Source organism: Equus caballus, chromosome 1 (assembly GCF_041296265.1).
Source record: "Equus caballus isolate H_3958 breed thoroughbred chromosome 1, TB-T2T, whole genome shotgun sequence".
Lineage (NCBI taxonomy): Eukaryota > Metazoa > Chordata > Mammalia > Perissodactyla > Equidae > Equus > Equus caballus.
In genome coordinates, this window is record NC_091684.1 from 171,919,084 (window position 1) to 171,939,962 (window position 20,879).

Here is a 20,879-nt window from a genome sequence, read left to right on the forward strand (position 1 = left end):
GACATCAAGCTGTCAGGAAATGAAAGGTCCAGGTCAGATGGCCTCATTTGCTCTTTTGTGGGATAAGGTTAGGATTCTTTGTTTCATTTGGCTACATAGGGGTCAATGGGGGACTTCTGGGCATAAAATAAAAGGTCAGAGGGGTTATTCTCAGAGCTCCATGAGTGTCAGACTGACTACAATAGATGACCACCTTCTGGGACTGTGGAAAAATGATGAGAAATAAGGAGCCTGATAGAATCTACCCTCTCATGTACTTGCTTCATTCAGACCAAATCTATAAGGAGCTAAAACTTCACAAAAATCTAAAAAGAAATCCAGGCTGCTATGCTGTTGTCCTGGAAGTTTTTACCCCCGTTCTTCCTGGGTGCTCAGTTGAACCTTGAGAGGAAGCCCATTCTGAGGAGCCGCTGCTCTGTGATTGGCTGGCTCCTGGGGACAGCTCGGGTGAGAGCTGCTGGTGTGGGCTGTGGCGGGTGCTGCTGCACTCCTTCTCTGGTTTCTATCCAGGTCCAGGCTCAGACTCAGCACAGAGCCTAAATCCTGGGTCCTGGTTTACACCTAGAATATGAGGCAGGTGACGAGAGTGACGGTGCTCCTGATCTTGGGTGAGTTATTTTGGGGTTAAGAAGAATGGGATCTGGTCTAGATAAGGATCTGCAACCTTGCCTGCTACAATTGCTCTTTATCCAAGAGGTTGATGTCTTGCTTTGGGGTCCTATTTTGTCTAGGCAGCTATGTGCATTATGTGAGAGGTGTCTCAGGGCGGTAAAGACGTTCTGGGTTACTGAGCCCCCGGTCCATTCATAGGAGGGAGAAATTAGACCTGCCCCCTCTGTATACATGTTCCTAAAATTCCTTGGAATAAATATAAAAAATGTTTGCCCTGAAACACAAATATGAAGTAAATGTTATGTGTCTGTATTTGGTGGGGAAGTAGGTATGGGGTGGATTTGACTGCGAGAGAGAACCTGGAGGCAGCTGAGTTGGATCTTCAATTCACCTTGGCTTCAGGATGGGACTAGTTTCATGTTTTTACTCCCACAGGGACTTTGAGCCTCGCTAAGACCACCCAGCCCATTTTCATTGACTCATATGAAGGACAAGAGGTGAACATAACCTGTAACCACACCGACATTGCTACAAATGAGTACATCCTCTGGTACCGACAGTTCCCCAACCAGGGACCACAATTTGTTATTCAAGGTTTTAAGGAAACAGTGAAAAATGAAGTGGCAATTCTGTTCATCCCTCACGACAGGAAGTCCAGCACCCTGAGCCTGCCCCTGGCTACCCTGAGAGACACCGCTGTGTACTACTGCATCGTGAATGCCACAGTGAGACAGACGGGGCTGCACCTGTGCAGTAACCTCCTGTGGGGTGGGTGTCACAGCCCAGGGGGAAGCCCAAAAGTAGTGCTTTCCAAAATGTTAATTTACTTTTTTACTTTCAGAAGATATTAGTGAAGCCACGTATTCTTTTGCTATTTTAAAAAATTTTGATCTTATGTATTTCTTAAATAGATATTCTACATACATGGTCTAAAATTCAAAAAGTATAAAAAAGCATATGCTACAATGTCTTCATGTCACCATTGTCCCTGAGCTGCTCCATTATTCAAAATGAGGGAATCTTAGTATTTATACTATTGTTGCTTAGCTCACTGGTGTTCCTCAGTTCCTGTGTGGACACATACACATTGCACACACACATTATGCACACACACTACACACACTTACATGCACACTGCATGCAATGTGAACGTGATTCTTAGCTTTTGAAAAATTTAGCCAAAGTGTCAGATTATTTATTGTCACACAAATTTTGAACATTTATTAGTCCATTTTAAAACATCCACAAGATGGTTTACAAGTCTCTGAATTTACATCTCTCACTCTTTCTGTTGCCTCTCTTTCTCTTTTCTTTTGTCCCATTCTCCTGTTGTGGATGTTTTGGTAAGGAGAGTGAAGATGATGGTAGAGGAGGGGGTGGGGAGAGTTTTTGTTTCTGATTGGTATGATAGACTGTTTTTGCAATGTCTGAAGCAGGAACAGAGATTCTGGGTCATTATCTCTTTTCAGAGTTGGGTCCTTTGGGGGAACAAGGGAGACAGGAATAATGGCAGAGTTCCTGGGAATCTTGCTAGTGCTCCTGTGATTTCATCAGGACTGTGAGGGCATTTTTGTTATTATTATTATTTTGATGGAAGGTTGTTGTCTTTGATTTTGGCAATAAAGAAAGCAATATTTGACAATATTTTCTATTGAGACCTATAGGGCTAGACTATGGGAGGGGAGGGTGTTTCCATCTAGCTCATCTTAGGGTTTGGTGGGGGAATAGTAGCATGGAAAAACAAACAATTGTAGAGCATCAGAGCCCATCAACTCACCTCCTTTGGCTGATATCTTTCTAAACAGGGATGAGGAACCTGCTGAAGGTGAAGCAGAGCGCTGAGTCACTGAGTGTTCAGGACAGAGCCAGCTCTTCTCTCAGCTGCACTTAAGAAGACCCACTATTTCCAGTACTTCATGTGGTACAGACAATATCGTGGAAAAAGCCTAGGGTTTCTGATTCTTATACTCCCAAATGGTGAAAAAGAGGAAAGAAGATTCACAGCATTTGAACAAAGACAAGAAATACACCCCCCTGCACATCACACATCTGGATCCTGGAGATTCCATCACTGAAATCTGCACAGCAGGTTCACAGTGATCCCCAGGTCCTTGGAGCCTCTGCCCAAACGAGTGGTGGAGGGTCCAGCCACACTGACATGAGAGTTGAGATGGCGGGGTAGAGGGGAAGCTCTGTATTGTTTCTATCTACTTATGAAAATAGATACACATATCTGAGAGGCCATGTGTGCTTATCTAAGGAAGACATTAGACTATTCTGTCTAAAGGAATTTCCACCTAAAGGAAATTATAGATGTAATATTGGCCTGAGTAAATGTTCGAAAAGTTCTCTATCCCACTTGGAGTTTCATCCCACCCTTGTTCATGGTTTCTCAGTTGGATGATGTCTTGGTTGTAGGCTAGAGGAAAAGAGCCCTGTCGTGGAGATGGGGGAAGCAGGAGTATGGCCCAGGTCCTTTCAAGGAGTCACTGACTATGAAGAAACAACACAATTAGGCTTAATTTTAAGTTCTAATTTTATCAACAGGAATCCCCATGTTGAGCACTTTGGACAAAAGCCATTGAGGGATGGTAGAAAGAGCACTGGGATTAGAAGCAGTAAATTCTAATTCTAGTTGTACTTCATCCTTGCTACATCCCCTTTGTAACAAAATAGAGTGGAAAAAGAATAAGCTTCGAAGCCAAGCATTTCTGGGTATGAATCTGAGATTCTTAATGGTTTGACCTTGGTCAAATACTTATGGTATCTGAGCTTCAACACCTTCTCTATAAAATGGGGATCATAATACTATTTTCCAACATTATTATGAGGCTAAAATAATAGCACACCAAGGTCCTGCACTTAACCAGAACTCATCAGACAAATGCTATCAATATCCCACATTATCATTTCTGTATAATGAAGTTATTAAACCTGATCTGCAAAGCTGTTTGAAGGATGACATAAAATCTTGTGTCTTCAGGCTCTTGATGAATTGAAAAATACCTAAACAAATATAAGAATTTTGGGGGGAGATAAAACTCTTGGTCTTGTTATCTCTGAACAAAAATCAATGAATTGATCAGTTGTTTCTCTGTAGAAAGATCATATGACTTCTTTGCCAAATGGTCCCCAGGGCAAGGCTTTCAAGTGTGAGTTGATAAATGATGGCTCATGGAATGATTGGTGACTCTGGACTCCCGGGGTGGATGAGTAACTCTCTGCCTCCAGGCCAAAGAGAGTCTGTAGGAATGAATGATTACAAAATGTTCAGAGCTTTGTATAAATACAGAGATCAGGATGAGTTTTGGTCTGGGTTTCCGGCAGTCAACAGTCTATCAAAGCACACAGCCCTGTTCTTATTTAGTGAAAGGGCTTCCATTATAGTGATGAGAAGCAGAAGTATTTATCAAGTACTCAGAGTAGGGTCCAGATTAGATCTCACCACTGCACTGAGCACATTACAGGCACCTACACTTCATTACTCAGATGCATCCCCAGGCTCACATGTGCACAGACGCACATGTGGTGTGTGTGTGTGTGTGTGTGTGTGATTTTAAAAATATATTGTATGATTGCTATTTCCATGTGGTCTCTTCACATGGCGTCTCCAGCACGGTAGTTGAATTTTTTACATGGAAGCTCCTAAGAGTGCAAAAGGAGAACTGCTTGCTTAAGCTTAAGTCAGGACTGGTACATCATCACTCTTCCTGCATTCTATCAGCTATGTGAACTATGGGGCCAGCCCAGATTCAGTGGGGGGACCTATATAAGCTATATAAGACTGTTAATATTGAAAAGCATGATTCATCGAGAATCAGCAATTTAACAGAGTACTACAATAGTCATTGTAGAAAATTTAGAAAACAACGATAAATAAAATGGACAAAGCAATAAAAATGCCCCCATATCTCAACATCTTCTGATAACCATAACTTACATTTTGGTATACACATGTTTGGAATTGTTTCATAAACATAAGAATATTAATTATAGGTAAGTAATAAATTGACCATGTGTAGATAAGATTGAAAGATTTCTATAAGCTAATACTTTGAAATATATTGGGTGATAGTCTTTTTTTTTTTTTTTTTTTTTGAGAAAGATTAGCCCTGAGCTAATGTCTGCAGCCAATCTTTCTCTTTTTGCTGAGGAAGATTGGTCCTGAGGTAACATCTGTGCCCATCTTCCTCTACTTTTTATATGTGGGACGCCTGCCACAGCATGGCTTGATAGGTGGTGCTAGGTTCACGCTCAGGATCCAAAGCAACAAACTCCAGGCTGCCGAAGTGGAGTGTGTGAATTTAACGACTATGCCACCAGGCCGGCCCCTGGGTGATTGTCTTTTGAGGGTTAGATCAGATCCTCTGCACGAGTTGATTCTTAAAGTTGAAAATCAACAACAGGGTAGGCATTATGACTATAACCATAAGTGAACAGTATTCTATACTACATATTCTTTCTTGTACAGCTTTTCCTTTTCCATGGGGTTTCTTGTTGCCTCTTTTTTCTCCTACTTTTTATCCTGATATCAATCTCTTTTCAAATTCCTCATATAATTTATTCTGTCAAATTACCTTTCTTCATAGAGGCCATTATTCTTCTGTTCCAACATGATCTGGTAGTTTAGTTACATTTCTTTGAGACTGTTAATTAGAATTTTTGTCATTTTTTTTTTCTGTTTACTGAATTATCTCTGTTATCTTTAGGGTAATTTCAAATTTGTTTATCTTGATGTTCATTATTCATATTGCAGGCTTTCTCTAAATTTCTGCTGGTCCCTGGCTTACTTAGTCATTTAAGAATGAAGTAGTTAAAAAAAGCTAATTGGAGATCCATGTAGGTGGCAAGGGCTTGTAAGTGGGTAGGCTTTGGCTGAAAGCAATTAGGTAAAGATGCAGCTATTTTTCTGAAAGCTTTAAATACCAGCATTTGGAAGTGTTTCCTCTGAGGAGACTAATATCCATTCCAGGGTCATTTGACTTCCTTTCACATTTTACTGAAATTTTTATATAGAAGTTTGTCTTTCTGGCTTGGCAAGTAAAGCCTGGCTCTAGAACATTCATTATTTACATATGTCCATGTGTGTGGGAACAAAAGAAGCTTTGAACTGAATGAAGTATTAAAGTTTTGATTTAGACAGGATAAAGCTTGGAGTGATGTCAGCAAAATAGTGGCATAAAAATTTCTACCACTCATCTCCCTCCAGAAACATCAATTTGAACAACCATCTGTCATCCCGAGAGCCAAGGGTTACGGGTGAGGGACTGCTGTGCCTGAGTGAAGCACAGACAGGAGAAAATATGCATTGAGGAGGGAAGGGGAAGATAGACTCACGTCATCACCATCAGCCGTGCCCCAAGCCCAGGCGGTCCTGTGTGGAGAGAGATACCTTCCCTGTGGGAGGAGAGTAAAGTGAGTGCCTGACTTCACAGCGGACCCTAGGGCTGGCCTGCTCCAGCACCAGGTGGACTCCTGCACCCTAGGTGGTTCCCTGAGGGCTCTTGCTAACCCAAGCCTCCCCCTGCTTAAGCTGGTGTCTGCCAGCTCCAGTGACCCCAGGTGCCTTCTGCCATCTCAGGTAGCTCCTGTGGCACCAGGTTCCCCATGGACTCCTGCAAACCCAGGCCCCCTGGCTCACCCTAGCATCTACTAGCGCCAGTGACCCCAGGTAGCTCCCAGGGCTCCAGGCAGGTTCCTCAGCTCCAGGTTCCCAGAGGGCACCAGGCCCTTGACCCATACTGCTATCTGCCAGCTCATGCAGCTCCAGGTGGCTCCTGTCACCCCAAGATCCTGATGGACTCCTGTAACACAGGCTTCTGTCTCACCCTGGTGCTGGCTGACTCCTGTGGCACCAGGCTCCTAGTGGGCTCCCATGAAGCCAGGCTCCCAGCTCACTCAAGCATGAGCCAGCTCTGGCCCTGGGCAGCTTCTGTGGCACCAGGCTCCCAATCGTCACCTGTAAACCCAGAGTTCCAACTTCCCAGCACCAGCCTGACTACTGTGGACCTAGGCTTTTGATCCACTCCAGCACCAGGGTGTCCAAGGACTCCAGCAGCGTCTGCCCCCAAACACCACCAGATGGCCCACCCAGAATCTCTGGACAAACTGACTGGTGAAGGGCTTTGACCGCTGAAGCCAGTCTGTAAAGCCTGGAAGAGGTGTCTACTTCTTTAAATGTCAAGACATGCATGCAACGCTACAAGGATCATGAATAATTAAGGACCATGGATAATCAACCACCAGAGGAAACTAATAAAGTTCCAATGACTAACCGTAAAGAAATGAAGATCTATGAATTGTCTGAAGAACTCAGAATGATCCTCTTTAGGAAATTCAGTGCACTAAGAGAAAACTCAGATAGACAACTAAATGAAATTAGGAAAACAATACATGAACAAAACAAGAAGTTCAGCGGCTGGCCCTGTGGCCGAGTGGTTAAGTTCACACGCTCTGCTGCAGGCGGCCCAGTGTTTTGTTGGTTCAAATCCTGGGCGCGGACATGGCACTGCTCATCAAACCATGCTGAGGCAGCATCCCACATGCCACAACTAGAAGGACCCACAATGAAGAATATACAACTATGTACTGGGGGGCTTTGGGGAGAAAAAGGAAAAAAAATAAAATCTTAAAAAAAACAAGAAGTTCAACAAAGAGCTAGAAACCGTTAAAAGAAACCAAACAGAAATCCTAGAGTTGAGGAATACAATGACTGAACTGAAGAATTCAGCAGAGAGCTTCAACAGCAGACTTGACCAAGCAGGAGAAAGATAACCTAGAAAAAACATACAAATTCTTAGAAACATGCAGCCTACCAAGACTGAATTATGAAGAAATAGAAAATCTGAACTGAGCTATAGTGAGTAGGGAAATAGGAACTGTAATAAAAAATCTCCCAACAAAAAAAATCTTAAGAGCCATTGGTTTCACTGGTGAATTTTATCAAACATTCAAACAAGAATTAACAGCAATCCTTCTCAAACTCATTAAAAACCTATGGTTTTTGGGAGAGAACACTCCCAAATTCCTTTTATGAGACCAGTATGACCCTGATACCAAAGGCAGATAAGGGCTCTAGAAGAAAAGAAAATTATAGAACAATATTCCTGATGAATATGGATGCAAAATTCTCAAGAAAATACCTGCAAACCGGATTCAACAACACATTGAAAGGATCGTAAACCATGATCAAGTGGGATTTATGTCTGGGATGCACGAGCAAATCGATCAATGTGATATGCCACATTAATAGAATGAAAGATAAATATATGATCATCTCAATAGCTGCAAAAAAATCATTTGACAAAATACAGCATCCTTTTCTGTGAAGTCTCTTAGTTTCTCTTTTCTCATGTGTCTCCATACCTGGGATGAACAGTATGGACCATAGAGAGTCACACACTCACTTATTAGAGAAGGAGGAAGTGTCAAAACCTCAAATCAGATCAGGTCTCTGAAATCATAAGGACAATAAAAATGGTGCATCAGTGATGATTATTACTATACATGGTTTCAGTTGAAAGGGAGGAATATTCTTGAATTACCTGATGTGAGAAGATTGCACAGCCTGTTCCTTTCTGAGTCCCTCTCTAAAGATGCCTGAAACAGCAAAGGGTACACCAAGGCTTGTGAGAAGAGCTACTTCTGTTTGGCCTCCAGAGGGCGATGCTGCACAAACTAGAATTACAACTAGAGAACTGTGTCATTCCTTCAGCCTCTCCTTCAGAGAGCTGGCTGAGGTGCCCAGCTGGAGCTCTTTGCAGACAGTGACATATGAAGAGGATTCAGAAGTCAGAAAACATCCAGATTTTTCAAGGAAGAGACTCTTCCAAACATCTCTGGAACGTGCTTAGGCAGGATTCTAGAGCACCAACCATACACATTCTTCCTTGTTCCAAGAGTGCTGTTTCCTGCTCAGGGAAAATCTTTGAAAAGGATCCCACAGCTTCTTCACTGCTCAGCCATGAGCTTGGTTCCTGTACTGGTGCTTATGATACTTTTTTCCCTGAGTAAGTAAAATTCCATTTCATCCCCTTGTTCCCTAGAAGTACAGTATTGCAACTGGACTCTGATAGAGACACCTTCTGTTAATAGGTAAGTCTGTCCTGGTCTCACTGACACAGCACTGATGTTTCAGGAGGAACCGGAGCCCAGTCAGTGACCCAGCCTGACGTGCACATCACTGTCTCTGAAGGAGCCCCTCTGGAGCTGAGGTGCAACTATTCATCTTCTGTTTCACTGTATCTGTTCTGGTACGTGCAGTATCCCAACCAAGGACTCCAGCTTCTCCTCAAGTACACATCTGGAAACAGCCTTGTTCCAGGCATCAAAGGTTTCAAGGCTGAATTTAGGAAGAATGAAACCTCCTTTCACCTGAAGAAACCCTCAGCCCATTGGAGCGACTCGGCTGAGTACTTCTGTGCTGTGAGTGACACAGTGCCTGCGACTGCAGGGGGAGCTGAACACAAACTTCTGGTGAATCTGAGGCTTTCAGTGACTCAAGGGATCAACCTGGGGTGTTTTCAGTAAGATCTCATGTTCTATAAAGACAAGTAGGGCAGAGGGGACTAAACTGCTTAGTTCCTGTGCTGACATGGTCTTTACTTAATCTTCAAAGAATCAGGATTCATGAGAAAAGGACACTTTATGAGAAAAACACAATGTCCCCAGCAGACCAGAGACTGGAACTAGCTCAGAGAATCCCTTCAAATGGGACAGTGGCTGAGACTGTTTTGTGTGGGGATTGCCAAGCGATCTGTGACAAGACAGGAGAGTACTGTGACAGTCTACACTGGTGGTTTTAATCCTTTAAGGGCATCTTAGGCTTCACTCTAGCTGAGGAACTTTTCTTAAGGTCCCATCTGTGTATGAATATTTGACAAACTGAATGGGGAGATGAGGATTAACAACACCTAGAGGAAGGGACAGAGGAAAATGTGAAAAAATGAAATCACTATGCTTATAGGGAGAATATTCACTGAGTGTTCCTGTCATTTACTCAGCTCTTCCATTTTATCACAAGCTCAAAAAGATAAAGCTCAGATCTCCATAAATCTGTCACTGGATCAGGCTGAGGAGTGCCTGGGCTATGATAATATGACAGAGATGATTATTGGAGCACAGCTGAGAGTAGACATCTGTTAGAGCCAAGAGGGGCTGGAGGCTCCAGTAGAAAATATCTATATGATCTATTTCCTTTTTTCCTAATTTTTATAACTAAAAATTCTTAAAATGAACTTCTGCTCCACTGAGTTAGAAATTATCCCAATATCTCCAATGAAATTTCTTCTCCTTTATCTCCTCTGAGGAAAAAGACAAAGAATTGAGGGAAATAAGGAATATAAATAAAGAGAGGAGAAAAGGGAGAGGTGTAAGACAAGACTGGGGGAAAAAAGAGAAACGTTTGTTTGAACTGCAAAACATGGCCCTCACCTCATGTTCATGGGGCAGATCAGTCATGTAGATGCGCAGATAGGGGAAAACGTTGGATGGGAGAAGGAGAAGGTGGGAATGAGATCAAGCGGACATCCTATACATGTTCTATTTCTTTTCCTGCCAAACAAAGTCTCATTGTAGACATATGCTATGTTCATGTATGAATATAAATCTATAGTTTCTAGATTTACAAAACTAGTCTAATTTCATTTATTTGTATTTACTTTTCTAACAAAGGAAATTAACAAAATATGTACCATGAAACAGTATTCTTTTGTTAGACATTCCATATAAATAAATTCTCAAATTCTTTATCAAACTACATGCTTTGACTCTTGTTTAGAAAGTGGAGTCCCTGAAACCAAGATCTTCCAGGACATATTAACCCAGATGACACCCTGGTTCCTTCTGAGATGTCATCTCACTTTTCTTACCCTCCATCCAAACTTTCACTTTCCTTCCTAAAACAGTTCTCCAAAAAAGGCTGGAAATGTTGGATATGTTGCTTTACTGCTTCCCCTGCCCATGTCCACGTACCTGAGAGACACTATACGCTCAGCCTGGACTGCGCCATCACGGGTGGAGTTTCCTGTTAAGAAGCGAAATCACAAAGCTCAGGTGTGTGTGTGTGTGATTGGTGCTCAGTGATTCTAGTGGAACTTACTGACTGTAAGAACAAAATTTGTCTGAACTCAAGACTCGACATCCTCCAGAGCCGGGTGAAGGCACCCAGCAACAGCACAAGGGGTCATGAAGAGACATTGGGAGCTCTGCTGGGGCTTCTGTGGGTCCAGGTTTGCTGTGAGTTGGGGCTGTCCCAGCTGGAGGAGTGGGGGGTGTTCCACAGCTGACAGTGGGAAGGAGAGAAGGGAGAGCTGACATAGAGCTCCTAGATGGTCCGACTCCTTCCTGGGTATTTCTTGGGTTATTTTAGAGGTTTACAAACTTCATCAATCACTCCCTAGTAACATTATATGTGTTTGTCTTTCTCTTTCCAGCAGGCGTGTGAGGGGTGAAGGTGGAGCAGAGTCCTTCAGCCCTGAGCCTCCAGAAGGGAACCAGCTCCACTCTGAGGTGCAATTTCTTTTTCACAGTGAACCCTGTGCAGTGGTTCAGACAGAATCCTGGGGATGACCTCATCAGTCTGCTTTTCATGACTTCAGGGATGAAGCAGAATGGAAGATTAAACTCCACAATGAATCCTAAGGAACTGTACAGTACCCTGCACATCACAGCCTCCTGAGTGGAAGACTCAGCCGCCTACCTCTGTGCAGCGGGGGCACAGTGCTCCCGGGTGATCTGCAGCCTGTGCCCAAACTGCAGCCGGGCCTGCAGCCGCTGCTCTGCCATGGGGAAGACTTGGACAGCAGCGTTGCACAGACTTAGGTTTCCTGATTCATTTTGTCAGTATTTTAATTCTTTCTATGCTTATAACTATATAATACTAACTAGGAGTTCTCAGAGGTTCTAAAAACAATGGCAAGATTCAAACCCACGTTTAAGTAAACAGTGCAAGTATCCAGTTCAGAGTTGAATTTAGAGTATCAGTGAGCATACACTAAATATGTTACTATGGTGAGAAACTTACAAACGTTCATGTGCTGCTGGTACAACTTACCTTTTAATATTAACATATGGCTCAGGTTTTAAGGAAGATAAAAAAGAGCATTGTCCAGCTGGCCTGGTGGAATAGTGGCTAAGTTCGTGGGCTCCACTTTGGCGGCCTGGGGTTCACCAGTTCCAATTGCGGGCGTGGAGCTATGCACCACTGTCAAGCCATACGGTGGCAGGCATCCCACATATAAAGTGGAGGAAGACAGGCATGGATGTTAGCTCAGGACCAATCTCCCTCAGCAAAAAAAGGATTGGCAGCAGATGTTAGCTCAGGGCTAATCTTCCTCAAAAAAACCCAAAAAGCATTGTCATACTTGTATTCATAACTTCTGATGCTTGGAGGTCCTGAATAAGCAATATAATAGCAAAGTAGCTAATGTTTAGGAAATACTTACATGCAATGAGCATTGCGCAAACCTCTTTAGTATCACTTAATCTCCATAACACCTTATGATGCAGATACTGTGTTGTCTTCATTTGTTTTTTTCACAACAAGGGAAAGAAGCTTAAAAAGTAAAAATTTAAATGATTTTACAAGGTCAAGTTGCTAAATGGCAGAATTGGAAGAGAAGTAATCTGACTTCAGATCCCACATTCTTAATTCCCGCTCTCTTACTACCTTTTCAGAAACATGTAAACCAAATTATTTACAGTGATAAATATGCAGAATGTTTCCAGAAAAGTCAACAAATAAAGAAACAAATTTTGACGGTTTCTAATTAGTGACTTCTAACGAAACTGTCATTTGAGGTCCCTATGAAGTGATGGTTTATCCCTTGTCTTCTGTTCTACAGAACCACCCACCTCCAGCAGGTCTCAGTGACTCAGGCAACACTGGTTAAGAAGACAAACGAGGCCAAGGTCATCCCACGATTCAACCCCAGACTCAGGCCCTACTAGGCAACCAGGGGTTTGCTTTCTTTTCTCTGAGAGAAGTAGCCAAAATTATTTCATTTGGAGTTCATTCATATATTCATTCAACATGTATTTATTTTGTAGGACAATATGATAGGCACTGGTGTAGTGATTGAAGGTAACTTATTCCACAACATAGACAAGTTTCCTGCACATCTGGAATTTTTATTCTACTGTGTGGGGAAATAGAACAAGGAAACAATTGAACAAATGACTTCAAAACACAAGTGACATTAAGAAAATAAAACAGGGTGATGGGAAAGAGATTCACAGTGGTCATGGAGCTCTCTGGAGTGGTGATATATGAACTGAGTCTTGAATGACAAAAAAAATGACAAAAAAGCAGGTGCTAAGACATGGGATGAGGAAGAATTTTCAAATGCAACAGTGGTCATTAGGCAGAAGCAAGTTTGGTATATCTGTGAAAGAAGGCTGATGTTCCCAGAAGGTAGTGAGGAGAGTGGTAGATGATAACGGCAAAGAGGGAGTCAGGGGCCTGATCATATGTGGCCTTGTACCATTATGGTTAGGTTCAAATTTTATTCTACATGTAATGCGAAGCATTTGAAGGGTTTTAAATAGGGCAGTCTAATCTAATTTATATTTTAGAAGGATTGCAGTCTATGCTCTGAGATGGCTCACGGGGGGAGGGTAGGGCAAGACTATGGTACAAAGACAGGAAGAGCTTTTAAAGAACCCAATGAGACCCAATGGAGACCTGATGGAGACCAGTGCCAGGAGGAATCCTATAGTGTGGTCACATGGTCTTTATGTGGACATTTCAAAAGTAAGCTATTTTAACAACAATTGGTTAAAACCAGTCTCTTCCCATACTAGTTACCTCTCTATCAGGCTTTCCCTTGTTTCAGTGGTGTTGGAGTGGCTTCAGACACTTTTGGGAATCAGGCCAAGGTGAGATTGAGTTGACAACACATTTAATTTGCATTAAGTAAGATATAGTTATGAATTCACAGTGACTTCTGTGTATAGTTGAAAATCTGCTAGCCATTCCTGGTGTAGGAATTGCTTCCAGGAATATTCTTTCTGCCTACTGAGTCCACTCACCAAGGTTTGAAATATACAGATTTATGTCATATAAGTAAGTAGTTTGCCTATTCTAGGCATCTCATATAAGTGGAATGAATTGTACAATATTTGTCCTTTTGTGTCTGGCTTATTTCACTTTAGCATAATGTCATCCAGGGTCACCCATGTTGTAGCATGTCTCAGATTTTCATTCATTTTTTAAGGCTGAGTAATATTCCATTGTATAGATAAACTACATTTTGGTTTTTTGTCAATTGATGGACGTTTGGATTATTCCCACTTTTTGGCTATTATGAATAATGCTGCTATGAACATTCATGTACAAGTTTTTGTGAAAATATAACTTTTAATCTGAGACTTGAAGGATAAGAAAGAACTAGGCAAAGCTAGCCAATTAATGAGGGGTGAAAATCAGGAGTATAAGAAAGATAGAAGAAGTAATCTGGGGCCAGATCATTCAGATACTTGTAAGGAGTTTGAATTTTATTCTGAGTATAGTGTCAAAACCATTGACTGAATGAATGCTCCATGTTGCCATAATCTGATTTGTGTTTTAATATTGTCACATTTACTGCTATGTAGAGAACGGATTGTAGGGTGAAACACAGTAAGGAGACCAGTTAGAAGACTGCTGCAATAGTTCAGGTGAGGGGTGGTAATAGCCTGGATTAAGCTTATGACAGTGAATTTGAAATTTGTGAATGTATTCAAGATTTCTCTCCTCCATCAGGCTTTTTAAAATTAGATATAATTGATGTATTGTGCAAGTTTAAGGTGTACAACATTTTGATTTGATGTATAAATATATCACAATATGATTACTACTAGAGCGTTAGCTACATCATGTCACATAATTATTATTTCTTTTTTGTGGTGAGAACAATTAAGATCTAGTCTCTTAGTTTTGAAGTTTGTAATACAGTATTGTTGACTATAATCACTATGGTGTGCATTATGTCTCTAGTACTTCTCTATCTACTAGTTGTAAATTTGTATACTTAAATTTATTCCTAGGTACTTTATTCTTTTTGATGCAAGTGTAATTGGGATTACTTTCTGAATTTCTTCTTCAGATATTTTGTTAGTGTATAGAAATGCAATTGATACTTGTATATTGATTTGTATCCTGACACTTCACTGAATTCATTGATTAGGTCTAACACCCTCTTGGAGGAATCTTTAGGGTTTTCTGTATAGAAAATCGCATTTTCTGCAAATAGAGTTTTACTTCTTCTTTTCCAATCTTAATGCCTTTTATTTCTTTTTCTTGCCTAATTTCTCTGGCTAGGACTTCCATACTATTTTGAATAAAAGTGGTGAAAGTGGGTGCCCTTGTCTTGTTCCTGATCTTACAGGAAAATTTTCAGCTTTTCACTGTTGAGTATGATGTTAGCTGTGGGTTCTCATATATGGCCTTTATTATGTTGAGATATGTTTATTTTGTACCCATTTTATTGAGAGTTTTTTATCATGAATGAATGTTGTGTTTTGTCAAATGCTTTTTCTGCACCTATTGAGATGATCATATGATTTTTATCCTTCATTCTGTTAATGTGGTGTATCACGCTAATTTGTACCTGTTGAACCATCCTTGCCTCCAAGAGATAATTCCAACTTGATCATGGTGGGTGTATGATTCTTTTAATGAACTGTTGAATTTGGTTTGCTAATATTTAGTTAAGGATTTTTGCATCTATGTTCATCAAGGATATTGGCCTGCAATTTTCTTTTCTTGTAGTATCCTTGTCTGGTTTTGGTATCAGGGTAACACTGACCTCATAAAATGAATTTGAAAGTGTTCCCTCCTCTTCTATTTTTTGGAAGAGTTTGAGAAGAATTGGTATAAATTCTTATTTAAATGTTTGGTAGAATTCCTTCATGAAATCACCTTGTCCTGGACTTTTGTTTGTTGGGATGTTTTTGATTACTGTTTTAATCTCCTTACTAGTAGCTGGTCTGCTCATATTTTCTATTTCTTCCTGATTCAGTCTTAGTGGGTTGTATGTTTCCAGTAATTTACACATTTCATCTACGTTGGTCAATTTATTGGTGTATAATTGTTCATAGCAGTCTCTTATGATCCTTTGTATTTCTGTGATATCAGTTGTAATGTTGCCTCCTTCAATTCTGATTTTATTTGAGTCCTCTATCTTTCTTTCCTGATGAGACTAGCTAAAGGTTTATCTATTTTATCTTTTTCAAAAACCTGTCACTTACTTTTGCTGATCTTTTCTATTATCTCTTTAGTCTTCCAAACCTGAGACTGAGGCTGAAACCCCACTTCATTTTTTTGGCTATAGACCTTCGAGTCTGTATTGTGTTTTAAACATATAGACATTTTAAACATCCTAAAAGAAGATCAGTTTCAAAATGGCCTGGTAAATACTAGAACATTTTGCATCAACAATTAAGGGGAGTTAGTGATTTCTTAGTTAGATATCGGGTTTTTGGGTTGACTTTATGGACCATTCAGAGTTCTCTCCTATCAAGGACATCTTAGTGTCAATGTCAAAGAATACCCTTCTTGATGAAAAGATTGTTATCTCTTAATAGCAATTATCAACTTTTCATGGTTATAAAAATATTAACTGCGTGTTATAGGACAAAAACCCCAAAAAATATAAAATAGAAAATTAAAAAAGAATCCTGTCATCCGGATAAATCATGGCTAACATCAGGTATACTTTCTCCATTAAAGTCTTGTTAAAAATTAAGACCCCCGCAGGGGCTGGCCCCGTGGCCGAGTGGTTAAGTTCGCGCGCTCCGCTGCAGGCAGCCCAGTGTTTCGTTAGTTCGAATCCTGGGCGCGGACATGGCACTGCTCATCAGACCACGCTGAGGCAGCGTCCCACATGCCACAACTAGAAGAACCCACAACGAAGAATACACAACTATGTACCGGGGGGGCTTTGGGGAGAAAAAAGGAAAAAATAAAAATCTTAAAAAAAAAAAAAATTAAGACCCCGCAGACTGATATTTTGACTAACTTCCACTTAATAGCATATCCTAACCTGAGCAATTCACATTTGTCAAATCTTATAAAATCTAAATTTTTAAGGATTCATGACTGATTTTATGTTACTATTTTACTTCTTCTTTGATAATCTTGTGGAGTTGGAAAACTTTTCCCTTCTCCCCTTCTAGATTCTTTGGCTTGCCTAATAATTAAATTGACATAAGACAAGTTAATAGGAGAAAAACAGCTTTCATACATATGGGAGCCCCATATCAATATGAGACTCTCTGGTAGCCAGGTGATTGAGTCTTATATACCATCCTGAGCTTAGGTGAAGGGGGTAGGGGTCTGGGGCTCCAAAGGGGAAGAAGACAATTCACAAGAAGATGAGAAGAACAAACGTTCAGTAAACAAATGTTTGCCATACTGTGCAGATAAGTCTTTCTGATATAAAAAGGTATCTCTGGTAATAGCTCTTTCTGGTACATGGTCTCTATCTAAATGCTTTCAGGCACTTAAGGGGGAGGTAAAAATTCTTCCTGAGTCTGCTGGGCTCCGATTGTCTTTAGCTCAAAAAAATCCACAAGCCAAAGCGTCACATTCTGAGGTGGCATTTTCTTCTACCCCCCAATCCCCTTATATTTGTGGTAAAAGGAAATATTTTCCTGAAATCAGATGTTACCCTTTATTTGCTTATTTATTTTTTTGGTGAGGAAGACTGACCCTCAGCTAACATCTGTTGCCAATCTTCCTCTCTTTGCTTGAGGAAGATTGTTGCTAAGCTAACATCTGTGTCAATCTTCCTCTATTTTGTATGTGGGATGTTGCCACACCTGGCTTGATGAGCAGTGCGATGTTTGTGCCCAGGAATGAATAAATAAATGAGCTGAAGCAATAACCTCTCTCTCATTTTATTTTCTAACATTTTTATTAGTTCTTCCTTCTTGATTTAAATGTTGAAAATTCTTTTAATGAAAAATAATGCATGTACCTGGAAAACACAAAGCTTGAAAGAGAACAAAAAATGCATACAGTAAAAAAAATAAATAAGTCCCAGATTTTTGGTTAAACACAGTTGATTAAATATTCATGTTTATCTCTGCTCCCTCCTGAAACCTTACTAAAATGCTGATTAACAAATTTCAAAATATATATAAGCACACAAACACAAAGTGACCAGAAAAGATAGTGAGAACACAGGAGACATCAAGAAGATGTTAAAAGGGTGGAAAGCAAGTGAAGAAGAGAGAACTGGTTTAGCAGAGAGAGAAAATCTGTGTGTGCAGTGGGGAAAGCCCAGAGGAAGCACTCCTATTGCTGCTACAGCATTCTGGAGATGCTCAAGAATTGGAAGCACCCATTATGCTGGTGAAATGGTGCCAGGCCTAGAGGATGGATGGGAAAGAAACAGAAGGATTGATTGAAAGACTGGACTGAATAGGGAGCAGTTAGAACCCAGCATACCCTTCCAATATCCTTCATTACCCTGTATACAGGCTACAAGCTACCATCAAACATAGAAAATACTGAAGATTGCCTTTCTGGTTATTTTGAACTAGACAGCTTCTGGATTAGGGAATACCCGAGGCATCTGAGGATGGAGTGAAGTGAGGTGTCATAGAGACAACAGGGGGATTAAGTGCAATTCTTTATTTCTAATGGTAAATCTATCAGCCCTTATGTTCAGTTAAGTTTTCAACTCTAGTTTTCCAAATAATTTTTCATCATTTTAACATTTATTAGTTCTGATAAGAAATCCAATGCCTATGTGATTCTTTTTTTTTTCTCCCTTTGGTGATCCTTTTTCCTTTTCTCTCTATATACTTCTAGGATTTTTTACATTATTCTTGATGTTTTAAATTTTCTAGGATGTATTTAAGTGTAAATCTTTTTATTCAGCAATATTTATACTTTGTGGGCTCTTTTAATCTAAAGATACAATGCCCTTCAGTTGCAGAAAAATTTGTTCCATCACTTTTCTTTGGTAATTTTTTCTCTTTTTTCTGATTCTCTTTCTCTGGAACATATATTATCTGCTTATGTTATCTCCAAGATTGATTTTCTCTATAGTATTATATTTTATTTTTTGAATCATTGTCTTTTCTTATGTGTCTTGAGAGATTTTCTTAATTTTGCTTTTCACACCATTCAATAATTTTAAAAAAGTTTTGACAGTAGTACTTTTAGACTTTAAGAGCTCTTCCTGATTGTTGAATCTTTGTTGTTGAGTTTTTCAGGATATATTAAGCAGATATTTTTCAACATTTTCTCCCATTCTTAAAACATTCTGTTTCTTCTTGAGTCAGGTTTTTAAATTTTTTGTCTTAATGTTTATCATTGTATTGCTTGCTTTATACTTATGAGTAGCCCGCCTTCTGTTCTTTCATATTATAAGAATGAAAGACTGTGTAGCTACTAGATATTTTCTGTGCCATAGTTTAAGCAGTTCTGCTTTTTTTTTATTCACTATGATTGCAATTATATTTTTAAAATGTCAGAGAAATAATGGGAAGAAATACAGCAAAATACTAACAAGGGTGCTGTTACATTCATGATAATACATTTTTTCTTTTGTCTAGTTTACAATTTTTTATAACATAGTAATGTCAAAGAAACAACAGTGGCGACAACTAAATAGGTCAGTAAATGAACAAACAAACAGTGCTCTGGCCAGATGAGGAGAAACAGGAGGAGAGGAAAAACACCTGGAGAGGTCAAGGATCTTCCCCAAGGTCAGACTATAAATCAGCTGAAAGAGCTAAAAACAGAGCACATAAGTAGTGATGAGAGTCACACCCTCCCTTGATCCAACAACGAGGAAAATGCAGTATAACAGGGACAGAATCAGTGTTCCCAACTCAACCATCACTTTGCTTGGAGGCCCCTGTTTAGAAAAGCAAAAACGTGTGTCCTTTCAGCAGAAGCTACAGAAACAGCCACTGAATTGTGTGGAGATCTAGCCAGGAGAACAGAGGCCTTTCTCTCTTTAGCAAAGGGGGCTCACATCCACTGTGTGAGTTGCCACTAAACACCATCCATATCTTTAAAGCAGCTTGAGTCTAATGTCTCAGCAAGCCCCCAACCTCCCTTCTCTGCTGCCTTCTCCCTCAAGACAAAGAAGCCATTACCTTTTCATGTTTTTTTTTCTCACTGCATTTTACTTATTTATTTTTGATATTTCATGGTTTTCTTTTTTCTTTTTGTATTGCAATAACATTGGTTTATAACATTACATAAATTTCAGGTGTACATCGTTATATATTTTGATTTCTGTGTAGATTACATCATGTTCACCACCCAAAGACTAATTACAATCCATCACCACGCACATGTGCCTAATTCTCCCTTTCCCCCTCCTCCGTCTCCTCTTCCCCTCTAGTAAGCACCAATCCAATCTCTGTTTCTATGTGTCTGTTTGCTGTTGTTTTTATCTTCCATTTACGAGTGAGATCATATGATATTTGACTTTCTCCCTCTGACTTATTTCACCCAGCATAATACCCTCAAGGTCCATCTATGTTGTCACAAATGGCCGAATTTCAAGATTTCTGAGTAGTATTCCATTGTGTATATACCACATCTTCTTTATCCATTCATCTGTTAATGGACACCTAGGTTGCTTCCAAGTCTTGGCTACTGCAAATAATGCTGCGATGTTTAAGTAGTTCTGTTTTTTAATAGGTGCTTTTGCAGATGTGTTAAGTTAAATACCTTCAGATAGAAAGATTATCCTGGTAGACTCAATCTAATCATGCAGGTAATTAAAATTGGAGAAACTTTCCCTACTGTGGTCAATCAAAGGGAGATATGACCATGAAAGAATGGTCAAAGAGATGAAGCATTGCTGGCTTTGAAGATGGAGGGAGGGGCCATGAGCCAAGGAACATGGGCAGCCTGTAGAGGTTGGTAGAGAAGAGACAAGAAAGTGAATTCACCCCTAGAGACTTTAGAAAAGAATGCAGTCCTGGGGCCAGCCTGGTGGTGTAGTGATTAAGTTACTGCATTTTGCTTCAGAGGCCCAGGGTTCACGGGTTCAGATCCCAGGTGTGGACCTACACACTGCTCATCAAGCAATGCTGTGGCAGTGTCCCGTATACCAAGTAGTGGAAGATTTGGCATGGATGTTAGCTCAGGGACAATTTCCTCACCAAAAAAAGAAAATGCAGTCCTGCTGACACCTTGATTTTAGCCCAGTGAGCCCCGTGTTGAACTCCTAACCCACAGAACTGTTAGATAAGTTTGCAGTAATTTGTTACAGTTGTAATAGAAAACTAATACAGTAGTCAAAATATGTCAATTT

General features: G+C 40.3%; 1 gene segment (V, D, J or C); it reads left to right on the top strand.

Annotated features, from left to right (window-relative positions):
• Window positions 1–412: 412 nt before the first annotated feature.
• Window positions 413–3,674, top strand: LOC100072825 (T cell receptor alpha variable 4-like). The segment is given in 3 exon segments: window positions 413–608; window positions 1,048–1,380; window positions 2,418–3,674. Coding segments are annotated over 3 exon segments (459 nt in total).
• The last annotated feature ends 17,205 nt before the right edge of the window (window positions 3,675–20,879 follow it).